Consider the following 15,191-nt stretch of genomic DNA (forward strand, 5'->3'; position numbering starts at 1 on the left):
ACCAACTTAAAACTCACTATACCTCTCAATCTAACCTGTTCGCCACAGATGGCAAAGTCGACAGGTGCTAGTTTTTATAAAAGGGGCGGAGCCAATAGTGCTGACATAATAAGCCACCAAAACTTCACAAACCACCACTCTCAGCCAATAGAATAATTTTATTGTAATAACCGGTTTCAACCCACAGAGGGCAGTCACTCTTACATTATTACAACAAAATATTCCAAAATGAAATACTTTGACTAAAATGTTAAGAGTTGTAAAAGAAAAGAAGAACAATACTACTTCATACAAAAAAGTGTTTTTTGGGTTTAGCTATTCTTTAAACTCATCATACAGCCCAGTCTCACTGGGCATCGTGAACTTTTACGTGAATGAATCTATTTTTCAAGAATCACAAGCAAAAAGTAAGAAAGCGTAAGGAAAAAAGCAGGAAGTGGAAACATTATAAGTAATGATGAAGATGAGTTTTACGGCAAAGTTTTTTTTGGTTTGCAATTCACAATATTTTGCTTGTGTCTTTTTGACACAAATCTAATTCCATATTTTTCTTGAGCTTGCCAACACGATTCCTTCATTTTTTTTGTGCTACTTGGAACAAGTTTCAAACTGATGTAGCCTATTTCAATTGGAAGTTATTCTACTAACCATAACCATTACCCTAGCCCTGAATAAAAGGCTCTATTCAGTTGTAACTGAGGGTCAGAAATGACAATTCAAATCCCTTCTATGAGCAGTAGCATATTGACTGTCATCTTGAAAATAGTACAGGAATAGAACAGAATAGAACACCTTTTTGAAAACCATTGTGCGTTGCAGGAAATAACTTGCAATGGAATTTGAAATTCGTTCCAAGCAAAATAAAAGAAAAATTCAGTTACGGTTACAGTTTCACAATCCCCTGTGCCCGACTTTCTTCTTCTTCCACCTTGTAGTCCACTGCAGACCAGTAATAACCATTGAGAGCTGTCCCATTTTGGCGCCTGTAAACCTGTATGGATCCTTAAATGGACTCTTTTCCTACTTTTTAGACATGAAGTAAAAAAAAAAGATAACTAACACATCCCACCCGCTAACAGGTGCAATGACAGGTGCAGTCACTTGTTTTAATCGCATGGCCGTTCAGTAGTATTGGTTCCACTTTCATGAGATTCAAATAACACAAAAATAGCAATCATCAGTTATCATCACATTATCATTTGTCACACTTTTCTCAGTCTTTTGAGCGTGAGATTAATCTCCACGAACAGCCTTGGTGGCACTGACTCTTATGTCGCTCGTTTGCAGGATCATTTCACCGAAACTCTTTCCTAAGGGGAATAAAGATGAACCTTAGTTTCAGTCACTGCTATCAAACGCTGTAAAGCCATTACATTGCATCAGGATGATTCATCCTCCCTTCACAGTGCACACAATACGGTGGAAACAACTCTTCCATTCACAGTGAAACAGAGGAAGTCCTCAGGGGCCAGTGGTTGCAGAAAGCCTGCAAGCATTCAAGGCATGAATAAGAAAACACTGCTAAGATACGCATAAGATTGCCGGTGTTTGTTTATATTGTTGTAATATGAATTACATGCATGCTTGCATGGATTTTGGAAACGCTGGATTTTGAATGAAGGCCCCCTTTGTTATGAGTAGTAATTTGGTGCATTGTAGCTGAGTTTCCACTAGAGGGAAATGCAGAACCACAAGCTACAGCTACAGTGTGCGTTGACAAAAATACTTTGGGATTCCAAAAATATTCCATGTATCTCACATATAAAATGCAGGAAAACCTTTCTATCTTTCACAAATCCTTTTGCATCTGTTTTTATGTAAGCAGGCCTGTCTTTGTGTCAGTGATGATGGTTTGCATCCACTGCAGACCAAAGAACAAAAAAACTAAACGCAGATGCCCATTTTTATAGTCACTGACAAAACAAAGAGTCAATGAAGGCGTACAGGGATGCATATTGACTTACTTTTACTCACAAAATGTTGGGCTGAACTGTGGAGATTCTTAATATAGTAACAGTTTCCTCTTTGGTGCATTAGCTACAGTCAGTATATGCGAGAAACAGGGTGCAACAGGGTCATGTGCTCTGCACCATTGAAGGGCAACCGCTGTGTGCAGTAGTGGTGCACCACCTCAGGGATGCTGGGGAACACACAGCTACTCTGGTCCAGGGTGTAGCCGTTCTCTTTGGTCTGGGCAACGATGATGTGGACGCATCCCTGGCTCGTCCTGGATCACACAGGCAGGAAGAGAAAGAGAGACAAACAAGAAAAATACATTTTTACTCAGTCTTTAATATATATTAATATAATGTATAATGTAAACCCATGTAAATTTGCGATGGTAAAACAGGGGACGGGACCCAGATAAGCAAACTGCTTCTCTCGTCTCCTTTTTCGGCATGTACAAAAAAAAAAAAAAAAAAGTGAATGTAACCATGTCGGAAATAAACTGAATAAATAAATAAAAAAATAAATAAATATTAGGTCAGAATTAAACAGACTTGAACTGTAAATTGTTAACAAGACTATGACTAATTTTTAAAGAAATATACTGTACATGTTGGTGAAAATTATATACATTGATTTTATATATATTTTTAATTATATTATTTTTGTCAACTAATGAAAACCAAACTAATTTAGTTACATGGAACGGAATCCAACCAGAACTAATGTGATCATGTATGTGGTCTTACCTATTGATCACATCAAACCTGTGTGTATTAATAAACATTAATGCCATTCCATATCAGGTTCATCAATGGTTATTGAATCTTTAATAAAAATGCATAAACTCATATTCTTTTCACTTTAGTCGATTATAGCTGTAACAGATTTAATGGACTAAAATCTTAATATCAGTTTAGTTGACTAAACCTAGACTATAACTGAAATAGTCCTGATGACTAAATTCAATAATAATAATAATAATAATAATACATTTAACTTAAAAGCACCTTTTCCGTCACTCAAGGACATTGTTCAGAACAAGATAAAAACAGATAAAAATACAAGTAGGATAAAAAAAGATGGGTGAGGGACAAAATCATGGAGTTACAGTGAATTTGGACTAAAACTTTTTTTGCATTATAGTAAAAAAAACTCCAAACTAAATCAAAATTTGCTGTCAAAATAAACACTACTGGATATTGATTTTTTTTCTCCTTAAGCACAAGTATAGAAAGGTAGAACGAAATAGGACAAAAATAACGTTGTAATTGCTTTTCGTCCCACCAAAAATCTCAAGCCCACTTGAGATCAAACTGGTCTGTATTAGTTTCTGATAATGAGTTAGACTTTAATCCGTTCTACAGACCACATCCGTGCATTGTCAGTGTGTGCTCACTTGAGGGCGATGGAGTACTTGCTGTGGTCGGACTCACTGTTCCTCACTAAGAAACTGGCCTCTTTACAGGCCTGCAGCTGAAGCTCCGCCTCCTGGCGGCTCACACAGCCATGGTACCAGCTGAGGTAGGGACACAGACAAGAGCAATGTACATTTGAGAAACAGTGTAGTGTTAACATTAAAACATGACATTTATAAAGTTTTGGAGACCATGAAAAAGGTTTATTTCAGTCAGTTTTAAGATGTGACTGCATCGATGTATCCCTAATCTACTGAAAAACTGTAATAATGTTGTTTATTTCTTATTTGTTTATTTACTTTATTATTATACATGTATGTATGCATATGTTGTTTTGTTGATACTGTATACATTATTAAAAACTTGGGACTGAAAGATGTAATGTCATTATATACAGTATCTGTACTATTTGTACTGTTTATTAATGTTTATAATTAATGGCAGTGGCTATCCGTACAGTTGTCGTATCAATATACCGACACTGTACCCATACGCAGCGCCCCTATTTGGCCAGTTTAGGTCACATGACTAAGACTAAACCTTACCCTATCCCTAACCCTAAGATGCTATGTACCAATTGCACCAGGGGTTGTCCGTACGGCAACCGTACAAATAGACACTTTCAGAATTAATTACAAAAAAAGGAATACATGGATAAAGGGAAGGTAAAGTTGACACACTGTCCTCACCTTTGTTTTTCCAGAGGCAGGGAGGGATCAACCCAACAGGCCTCCGTATCACAGCCACTGCTGTTCAGGTTGGAGGAACCTAACAGAGTAGGGAGGGAGGATCTCAGCATCTTCTGGGTCCAGCTTTTCTGCCTCAGATGCTGCTGAGGGGGAGGATGCTGTGGATGTCTGCTGAGCGTGGAGTAAAATGTCTCATCTTTGGCTGTACGATCAGCGCTGTCAAACTGTGCTGGAGGGAAAACAAGCAACAGAGAGAGAATACAGATTTATACAAGGATAGAAAACACTCTATGCTGAAATGAATGCTCAGAGCCTGCAGTAAATATAAAAGTTGCATCTTTGATGTTTCATGCGAGACGGTCTTGGGTCTGCGGTTCGCTCCGTGCACCATATCAAATATAAATGTGTGCACAAGCCTGACTGATCCTATAAGCAAACACAATGATCTGCAGCACCAGTGCAGTCATACTTCAATATATAAGGGCAGATTGACACGGAGAACAACTTAAAAAACTACAAAAGTTGTATACAGTAAAACTCACTGAAAACTTTACATTTGAAGAACAAAGTTAAACTTAAAATGAACCAAATTAGAAGGAAGCTCACTTCTTACATTCTACCAAGTTTTCAGTTTGCTCTGCTATTGTTTTGACTGACTGTACCTGACAGGGTTTTTACAATCTGCTGCTTCTTCCACTCCCATGGCAGCTCGTACTCAGTGGAGGGCCGAGGGTCCAGCTCCGGCCGACTGACACTGTCACCACTTCCCTCGTACGGCACATCATAGATCTGTAACGGAGAGGGCTGAGCATCTCCCATGGATTCATCACAGCTCTCCATCGGCACACAGGCTTTAAGCAGGTCTTTGGATCCACGCCGTCTGATCTCTGGAGGAATGAGTAACAGGATTTCATCTCCTCTAAGAGGTGAGCGGAATAATAATAACAATAATTTGACTTTTATATATTTTTGCTACAACTTCACTAAAATAAATTAATCAAAAAACAAGTTTTGTTTGTTTGAGACCCCATCCCAAAAAAATGGGTCAAAAATGTAACTTTTTTTGAAAACGAGTTTCAAAAAAAGGGGAAAAGGTGACTATTAGTCTCATAAAAATAATATAAAATATGCAATCACATCATTTATAACAGTTACTGTATAGTAAAGAAATAATAAGAAATAATATAGCCCTACAAAATTTTGGGGGGGTTGGAATTCTTGCCCCCACAGGAGGCACCCCACAGTTTGAGAACCACTGCACTAAAATATGACAGGGAGAAGCAAGAGAAAACTGCAATGGAAATAAGTATTCACACACATTTTAAACTAATAATTACTAATGAAATAATGTCAAATTTTTTTGTATTTGAAAATGACATTTTTAATAAAGCACTGGAATATAACCAGAGTCTATATAAATACACGTGTACACACATATACACATATACATTTCCGTTTAAAGTTGAAACTATACAAATACAATAGGGTGACCATACGTCCGGATTTACCCAGAAATGTCCTCTATTCGCATCTTGTCCAGCCCGTCCGGCCGGATTTTACAAACTCATCAAAATGCCCGGGTTTCCCAGGGACCTTGAACGCATCTAGAGGAACACGTTAATTTAAATGACTGTGACTTTGCTAATTGCTCTATTACTATATTGTATTTTGCCATTACAAGGTAGATTCAAGAAAACGTTGAGTACTTTGAGTATGCTGAGGTCGGCCTAACATAGAAGCTCATTTGCATACACATCATCCACACATACATAGACCAACGCTTATCTACATGTTCTGTTGCCATGTTTCTAACTTGTCTCCTGCAGTGCGAGGACACTGAGGGGCAGATTCACTAAAAGTTTAGTGGTATTAAAACGTGTGCAAACGTCACTCCACGCGCTAAAAAGCAGTACAAACCCAGGGAATCAGGAGTGCGCGGTTGTCGCTCGTCGCAACGCGTCCTCAATCCATTGAGCGTAACAAGGGGAGCAAAAAAATGGAAGGAGGACATGCAAATAAATTAATGCAGTTCATTCAATTCATCGAATCTGGAACTGTTTGAGGTTATTGTTTCAGCACGGGAAAATTGTACGACTGACAATCAGGTGCAGACAAACGCAGAGATCCAATGCAATAAATGTTTACACAAAACACAGCGAAGAAGCCAGAGATGGAAAAAAGGCTCCAGTTAACCTTTCTACTAGAAAATAATTCAAATAAAACAGTAGTCAATATTAACAGCCACTGAATGCGCTATGGACGCACCGCTTCAGTGATGTTTTGACCATCAAACTCTGGTGTCGCGTTGATGGAAGGAGCATCAGGCCAGAATCAGCTGATCAGATGCGTAAATTACGCAGTGGCACAATGTTCACATGACATGTGGTGACAGCGCTACTCAGGAGGTCAGACCTACTGTATGATGGTCAGTAGATCATCTTCAAACGGTGTAGACTGATTGACAGACTGTGTTGCTGCATTAACTCAGATCAATAGTGTCAACAGATCAATAGGACGGTTTCTGTCCAAATCTGCCTATTTTTCATGGACTGATCAGAGCAAAGTTACAAGACCTGATGGAGCAGCCACATTAAATCATTAAATGTTTGCGCAGCAGACAGAAAAGTTCATCTGTCTCCAATTTAACTTTCTCAAATGTCATTGTGTGCTTCTGCGTCTCCACATTGAACGAGCAAAACGCTCATTTAAATAGGGTGGTCTCCACCACTTCTGCACGTGCACTAATCATTGCTGCAATCTTAGTGAATTCCTCGCAGCAGGTGAGGAAACTGCGTCACCAAAAGATTAAGGGATGCAACTGGTTTACCACCCTTTATTTCAGATCTTAGTGAATCCGCCCATCAGTTGCTTGATTGTAGCAAAATTATTTAATGTAGTTAATGAACAATGTAACATTCTGCTTATCTCTCCACAATCAGTGCGAGCTAATATCCCTTCATATCTCTGCCTTTATTATTTTAGTCTCAGCAGGTTGGCTTCCTCTTTGTGAATCGGGCCTCATAAATCGAGTCATTCACATAATCACATCCTCTGAAGGAAACCTGGAAGTAGCACATTACAGTAAAGCCTCCTTGAAAGGGCTACGACTGAACGTGCATGCGATTGTGCAAGGCCTTCACTAAAAACAATGGAGTAATGGAAGGAAAGGTCATGGGAGCTTGGGATTGGACCAAAGACCACCAGTCATCTACTTGACACTGGGAAGTTTTGATTAATGGTCAGACGGGTCCATGTAGGGTCTACACAGCGCTGGGTCCGACAAGCAGGAGGGGCCCTGAGGGCTAACTTCCTTTTCAGAGAATAGAACCAGGAAACTGAGACAGGAAAGAGGAAGCAGAGACAGGAAACTGCACCCATTGTCCAATGTGTAACGTAGTTGCCGTAGCAACCCCATGGGGTATAGAGAGCATTCAGGGAGCAAGTTAGTGTTCTCGCTGCTCCGTCCGTAGGGACTGAAAATGGGAATCCTGTCAGCAGGTCATCAGTCACTCCAGAAGAAGTGGAGAGCGCGGTGACGACAGTCTTACCAGTAATCATCTGCTGAGCATCGTAGGGCTCCATGTAACCATCGTTCTCGCCAACACGCTCCGCATCCCGCTGCTCCCTCGTTGTCTGAGCGTCAAAGGGATCGGCATAATCTTCTAGAATAATCACCTGAAAATGCAGACAAAACTATTTCTATTTCAGAATGACAAAAAAAAAGAGAGAGAACTATTTCCTAGGCTGAAGTACCCCCTTTGTCTTCTTTCTGAATCCAAGTACCCCCTTTGTCTGATTACAACATTTTACTCAGAATTCTGTGAAAAAACAACTATAGCTCATATTGATGAAATGAATGAGTGATAACACATATTTTAAAGAATCTCATTTTGTTTCATTTTGTTGTTGTTTGTTCTTGTTTTTATTCAGTATATTGTTCTCTTATTTTGTGTGTTTTTGTTGTCATTTTTGTGTGTTTTTGGTATTATTTAAAATATTCTCTCTCAGTGTGTGTGTGTGTGTTTGGTGTCATTTTGTATGTTTCTCTGTTATTTTTGTGTGTTTTGTACTAATCTTGTGTATTTTTCTCTCATTTTGTCTGTCTTTGTCGTCATTTTTTGTATTTTGTTGTTTGTTCTTTTTATTATTCAGTATATTTTTCTCTTATTTTGTGTGTTTTTCTTGTCTTTTTGGAAGTTGCTGATAATGTTCAGTGTGATTATCATTAAAACTACATTTTTATTTGCATTCATTTGTTAATTTTTCTCTCTCAAGTACCCCCTGAAGTGCCATTGCGTACCCCCATTTGAGAATCACTGTCCTCGAGCCATCAAACAAAGCTCGAGGAGGAGATTATACCAACAACCGGTTCCCTGTTTGTGTTCGCTGTGTTAAAAAACAATAGGATCAACAATAGTACTGTATCCAGGAAGAATCTATTCAGTTGGTTATTGTAAAGTTGCTGATGTAATGGGTACTGTACAAAGAACTTTGAAAGCAATCTTTAGGCAAGGGAAATTTAATTGTATAGCACATTTCATGCACAAAGCAATTTTTTTTTTCTTTTACTTTGTCTGCAAATGCTGTCAGAGGTCAACACTACAAGAAGTGCAATGCATGTTTTGTTATTGCAATTAAATAAATTGGGCAGTGTTATATCTAGATGGGGGAAGGGAACATGGAAGAGGGAGTCAGGGTAGGAAATGGAAGGGGTGGGAAAGAGTTGACTGTTTTAGTTGTGCATATTGTGCTTCTTGTGTTGTGTGATCCTTTCAGTCAGTCTGGTGACAAGTGTGGAGTATAATGGTGGTGGCCCTGAACAGAGGGAAGGAGTGAGTGGTTATACCTGAAACTGGTATTTGGGATGAGAGGCTGACATTTTTTCGGGACAGCGCAAGCCACAGGGCGACGCCCCGCACCGTCGCACGACCGACCGACTGCCGCCACAGCGAGAAGGTGGCACACCAACGGCACACACCTGGTGTGGTATAGCAACCCCTAACCAAGGGCGCACGGACCCACCATCAGCCCGCAGATAGCAGGACAGACCCACCAGGCGATCGACAGCCACCCCAACCACCGGAACATCGAGCGCCACCCCCCAGCAAGCAGCATCATCCCGAAGTGCCACTCAACCTTTGGCACTTCTTTGCAGCATAACAACTAAAAGCTGCTTCACAATGTTTGCTGTGTAAACTTATCTACTCTGTACATAGCACATGCCCTTAATGCCACTGATGTAATAATCCCCAGCATCCTCTAGTTCAGAGTCAGAAGGTTGTTTTTAAAATTGCATACTAACAAACTACTCATACTCAGTCCGACGTCAAAATTAGTATGTAGTGCGTTTATATTAAATTGTATGAAAAGATTGAGTACGCGAGAAATACCCGGATGTATACTATATCTGGACTTTTTTGAAGTATGCACGGTGAGCACACTAGTCATACTCAACCGCCCCATGATGCATTGCGAGCGGAATGTAAAATCGTCCTGGGACCGGCTTCAAGCTAAAAGTCAAACATCCCCCTTTCAAAATAAAAGCATTCCTTCTTGTCTTCCATTAGTTTTTTTAAATCCTTTTGTAAATAGTTGGTTGACCGGACCTTTTGTCTGTGTGCTACTGACTCCTCCGGAATGTCGGCATGAACTGTGTTTTCACGAGTTTTATGGATCCAATGAACACATGTCGATATCCTACTTGGTCACTTTCTCACTTAAAACGTTTTCAGAACTTCCAATGGTGTGTTTTGGGTTTTTGTTGTTGTAGGTTTGAAATGCATCTTGGGAAACTTGGAAGTACATTTTAGTGGGAAGGGTCACCAGATTCCTTATCCTCCTAACAATTCCTTATTTAATGAACAGTATTTTACTTAATTATCTACATTTTCTTTTTTCCTTCTTTGTCCAGTGTTTATTCTTTTCATTTGTAATATTTCTCAAACCTCAGTGACAAAAGTTATTTTCCCCTAGGGATGAATAAGTAAGACAAATAATTAGTGACTGGTAGTTAGTACAAAATTAAACTGTTTTATATTATATACAGTGGTAAAATCTTGTTTGAAAGCCACAAATTCCTGAACAACCTAAAATCTGACATTTCCATTTGACCTGCATCCACGGGTCTGTATCCTGCAGCCATCAATCAGACAAACAAGACAAGCACCAGTGCGCTATAGAGACTCTGCACTCTTCATTGTTCCTCTGCTCCTCACACTCATCAAACCTCCTGTATCGGTCATGGTTGACCGACCTGTTACCGTCTCAGTGATTTGTGTTCCCACGTTTACTTTACAAGACACTCAATGGGAGACAATGGCAGGTCGTAAAAGCTGCGTCACCGGATCACTTCCAGCTGCTTTCCGGTTCCAACAGGAGTGTTTTTGTAGGTGTTTAAAGACCAACAAAGTATCGTTTCATTGAGAAAATGTAAAAAGTCACAATGTTAAGTACTTTAATATACTTCATGAGCTAAAATTTACAATGGTTCAGTCAAGTTGATTTTTGCATCCTGTGCAAAACAAAAAAAAATTATAATTTATCAAAATTAAAATTTAGAATTTTAAATGTGTCTCTTTTTTTAGAAGGTTATACCCATGCACTTTTATACTGATGAATATTTAGACTGATCAACTTATTCTGACAGACTTTTATTGTACCTTATGTTGTTGGGGTTTTTTTTTTTAATGATGATTGTGTTTGTTTAGCTTGAATTTTTGAGAGTGTAGTTGAATGAAAAAAAATTATTCTATTCTATGCTATAAACATTGTCATTTTAACTGGAATGGGAATTTCAATCTTTAGTTTCAAAGGTATCTATTTCCATCACAATCACTGTACGTGATCACTTCTCTAATTTCTTGATTTTCTTTTTCTTTTTTGATGCCGGAGGGCACTGGGGTTGCCCCTGAGTGTCGAATGACATAAATGTGATAGCCTCTACCACAGGGGCAGAGTGGATTGAATAAAAGAGAAAAATGAAGCAATAAAAGAAGAGACTGAGGGAAAGAAAAAAAAAAAATGTATAGGCACCAATGCAGAATAAAGGCAGAAGAGGAGGGTGAAGGGTTCGTGTCTGACCACAGCCCTGCATTCAAGGTGGGGAGGGTGGTTGAAAGACAGGACGAGGCAGACAGGAAGGAGAGGAAACAAAGGAACAGACAAAAAAAAGGGGGGGAGAATGGAAAAAAAAATCAGATCAGTTTTCAAATGGATGAATCATGGCTGCAAACAGATTTGGTGACTCTTCTCTCCTGGGCCTCGACCTTTCTAAGCAGTGTTTGCGTGGGTTCCTTCCCACTGTCAAAGAACATGACACTGGAATTTCTAAACACATTAAAGCCAAGGAAGTTTGCGTCTGTTTGTCACTCTCTGAGATGGAACGGAAACACATGCCCAGAGGGGTCAATTATGATTGTAATCACGAAATTGTGAAATTACAATTAAAATCATGATTGAAAAAAAAATCTGTTGCTGTTGTAATCGTAATTGAATTGTAATCGAGTTCAGAAAATTTACTCTGTAAATGTAATTGTCATGAACATTTTATAAAAACTGTCTTTTACAATGTAATTAAATGCAAAACCAGGGAACCATGTTAAAGTTCTATGGCCCACACATACGTAGTAAATTATTAAAATAGGTTTCAAATTAAGTTTACCTGTCAGTTCTCTTTAAGATCATTTTAACATTTTAGAAAATATATAAAACTAGGGCTACACTGACAGATAAAAGGCTCAGACACCCACACAAAAAATATTAAAACCAATATATTCATTGATAACCAAGAGATGAAAAACAAATGAGAGGATAGATAATATGTTTTCGTGTATTTTTACAGCTGATTTAAGACATGGGTCAAAACTGACCCGTTATCATAAGAGATGCTAACAGAGGGCTAGCACAAGAGGAAGGTTGGGTTTTACTGGGTTATTTATTAAAGGCTCAGTAATTATGATTAATTGTAATTGAACTTTAGTAATTGAGAATGCAGTTGTAAATGATGTCAGCGGGAAAATAATAATTGTGATTGGGAAAAAGCATGTCACCATAATCATCACTGAGTTGTAATTGAACATGATGAAATGTAATTGCAATTGAAAAATGCAATTGACCCATATGTATATCCTGCCACTCAGCAAAAGGTCAACCTAAATCAATTCAAATAGAAATATATGATTTTATATTTGTAGAGATTTAAGTACAAATTAATAGAAACAAAATGCTTTCGAACAAAGGATCAAACGTATTCAATTAATAATTTTAATTGATTAGTTCATTTAACTTGCACTGACAAAAGCATGAGTCAATGTCGTGTTTTATTAGATTTTTATGTCGTAGAGCATGAAAATAATACTTTAGTGGACAAAATATTTAATGAGTCATAAACTTGTTTTATTCAACAGGTTTTTTAAATATTTTTTATATATTTTAAAACAGAATGTGTTGCTGTTTGATACAATTATTGATTAAAAAAAAAAAAAAAAAATGTCACTTTTTGCATTACTAAAGTCAAATAGGTTTTCTTATTTTGCAGATTATTTTTATTTGTTGAAAACATCCAGTGGGGCATCAACAGATTAAGCCTTAATCTGTTTTTCCTTAAAGATATACATTATGTGACCTAAAATTAGGTTTGAGGAGAGATTAGTGCTAATCGGACATTTAGTGCTGGACAATATCGGCATATCGAGGAAAAAATTAAATTAATCTTAATATCAAACATCCCTAGAATTAATAGAATATAGCTACATGTTTTAGGACTGTGGAATAAAACAACGATCAATCCATCCATCAATTAACTAATTATTGGCATCTTATTTCAGTCATATACACATCAAATTCAGCCATAAAGATTTATTTATGAATGTCAAAACGTAGACACTGGGGAGAACATGCAAACTGTGCAAACTGCACACACACACACACACAACAAATCTCCATTATTATGAATACAGTTATGCATTATACTGACTTACATCAGTGAGATGTTAGTCAGGTATGAACCCAGCAGGTCTCTCATATCTATGGACACAGGTCAGATAGTGGAGCCCAGAGTTCACAGTAAACATGGTGATGCTGCTTTTAGTTGTTATGCTGCAAAGAAATATTAATTAAATGTTTTTACTGCTGATTTTAAATGTTTTTACGGCTGATTTTAAATGTTCTTATTGGTTTTTAAGCTGTTTAAAGTTGTCTGTTGCACTTTTTGATCATGTAAAGCACATTGAGTTTCCTTGTGTATGAAATGTGCTATACAGTCAGCATTTAAACCCACTTTGAAGCCATTATTAAAGTCTACTTCAGTAGAATTAGTGACAAATTGCGACAGGTATTCTTACACTGCATTTTGTTTTAACGAGATTTATATTTGAGAAAGTCAAAGTATAGAATACAGTTGTTTAAGATTGTGTTTAATTTATTATTATCATTAATAATAATAATAATAATAATAATAATAATAATAATAATAATAATAATAATAATAATAATAAAATATTTTGACCAGTAATATTTTAAAGACATTTCAAGCAGCCCCATTTCAATTCCAGGCGACCCCTAATGGGGCCACAACCCCGAGGTTGAAAAAATTAATCTACTTTAAACTTACAGTTTCTGTTTTGCTCGAAGCGGGTTTCTCTGGTTCTGGTCCCACTGGGCTGCAGCTGCTGAAGTTGGGGCCCTTGTCCTGCTTGTCCACCCGGATCAGTCGGCTGTGGTAGTGGTTGGCGGGCGGAGAGCTCGTGGTGGCCCGCTGCGGCTCCTCAAACACTCCCGGGGCCTCGGACCTGGAGTTCTTGCGGCTCTTCCCTGACAGCAGGGAGTCCCACACTTTCCCATCTTTGAGGAAACTGACCCCGGCTCTGCTCAGCTCTGCTGCAGAGTTCTTTCTGTTTCTACCGGACAGAAGAGTCCCCACACCTCCACCTCCACCTCCAGGACCAGGAGGGCTGTCAGCGGTACAGTTCTTGCGGTTGCCCGTTTTGTTGGCCTGGGACTTGGTACCAGTGCTACCCACTAGCCCGGCTTTACTCGCTCTCGGTTGCGAGCCCGATTCCGAGGCAGAGCGGATTCGGTCGGTACCATTCTTCAGATTAGTAGGGAAATCTTTGAACCACTTTGCCATGTTAACTTACAGGACCTTAAATGCAAAGCAGAGATGTTCGTGTGTCTGTTCAGGACCAGGAGACGCACCTTCATAAAGACCAGCAGCTCCAACAAAAGACTTCCGTTGCTTTATTCTGGGACAGAGCCTGTGTGCAAACCTCAGTCATAAATACCTACAACACCACCATCATCATCATCATCATCATCATCATCATCATCATCCCTGAGTAAAGGACACTTTACATCCCTACTTTATCCCATCTGTATCGTTCCCACCTGTCCCTGTCATCTATAGATGTTTATTCTCTTTGGATAAAGAGGAGTCTCTGAAGGGGTATCATCCGAAAGAAGGCAAAGTTTTTCTTGTTTCTTATTTGTAGTCCCATTCCCAGTTAGACCAGTCAGTCTCTACCAGCAGACCTTGTGTGAGTGATGAGGGTCCAATGAATGTGGCTCTGTGGATGGAAGATGTGGAGTAGAGTCTGGGAGGGCGGAAAGGAGTCAGAGACCAGTGGGCGGGGATCTGTACTATAGACCTCCATATTGGGTCACTTTGTTGTTACTTATCAGGAATGTCAGTGTCTAAAGAAGTGGTTCCCAATCTTTTTTTTTTTGTCCAATGTACGGTCAGGGTATCATTAGATCTTCCCTAATTCATCTGTGAACCAATATAAATGTTCAAGGTATGAAAGATCGATTAGGGATGATCCAATGATCCCCTGTCCCATGTACCCCCTTTGTATTTTTGTCATTTCTCATGTGTACCCCCGCTTCATATCATAAGTACCCTCTCCATAATTACATATATGCTTCTTCATTTGTGGAACAGCGGGTTCTCCTAAACCTATAAATGTGTCTTGATGAACATCGGTTCCCTAAGGAAAATTAAAAAACAATGGGTGTAACTGAATGTGGAATGTATTAATATTTATTACTAATGCTACTTTTATGTAATTACTTTAATAGTAAGAAAATGTGGCCTCCGATGTCAAATGTAGCTAATTCATTTCTGTCAAAAGTGTGATAAAAT

The 15,191-nt window shown here is 38.6% G+C and overlaps 1 protein-coding gene across 1 annotated transcript; it reads right to left on the reverse strand.

Moving 5' to 3' along the window:
- Window positions 1–1,246: 1,246 nt before the first annotated feature.
- LOC114472303 (SH2 domain-containing adapter protein E-like) lies at window positions 1,247–14,592 on the reverse strand. The gene is made up of 6 exons (XM_028461505.1): window positions 13,665–14,592; window positions 7,603–7,729; window positions 4,717–4,941; window positions 4,055–4,283; window positions 3,347–3,466; window positions 1,247–2,227 (listed from the first exon to the last, which is right to left on the reverse strand). The coding sequence occupies exons 1-6, from the start codon at window positions 14,178–14,180 to the stop codon at window positions 2,044–2,046; spliced, it is 1,401 nt and encodes a 466-aa protein (XP_028317306.1). The 5' UTR covers window positions 14,181–14,592; the 3' UTR covers window positions 1,247–2,043.
- Between the last annotated feature and the right edge of the window lie 599 nt (window positions 14,593–15,191).

The sequence above is a fragment of the Gouania willdenowi genome, chromosome 11, assembly GCF_900634775.1.
Source record: "Gouania willdenowi chromosome 11, fGouWil2.1, whole genome shotgun sequence".
In the NCBI taxonomy this organism is placed as follows: domain Eukaryota; kingdom Metazoa; phylum Chordata; class Actinopteri; order Blenniiformes; family Gobiesocidae; genus Gouania; species Gouania willdenowi.

What these genes read in the sequence shown, in the direction of transcription:
- LOC114472303 (XM_028461505.1), bottom strand. Translation starts at nt 14,180, where the DNA reads ATGGCAAAGTGGTTCAAAGATTTCCCTACTAATCTGAAGAATGGTACC. An exon ending in GATTGTAAAAACCCTGTCAG is followed by an intron (nt 4,284 to 4,716) that starts GTACAGTCAGTC and finishes TTTTCCCTCCAG; the next exon opens with CACAGTTTGACAGCGCTGAT. An exon ending in AAGTACTCCATCGCCCTCAA is followed by an intron (nt 2,228 to 3,346) that starts GTGAGCACACAC and finishes TGTGTGATCCAG; the next exon opens with GACGAGCCAGGGATGCGTCC.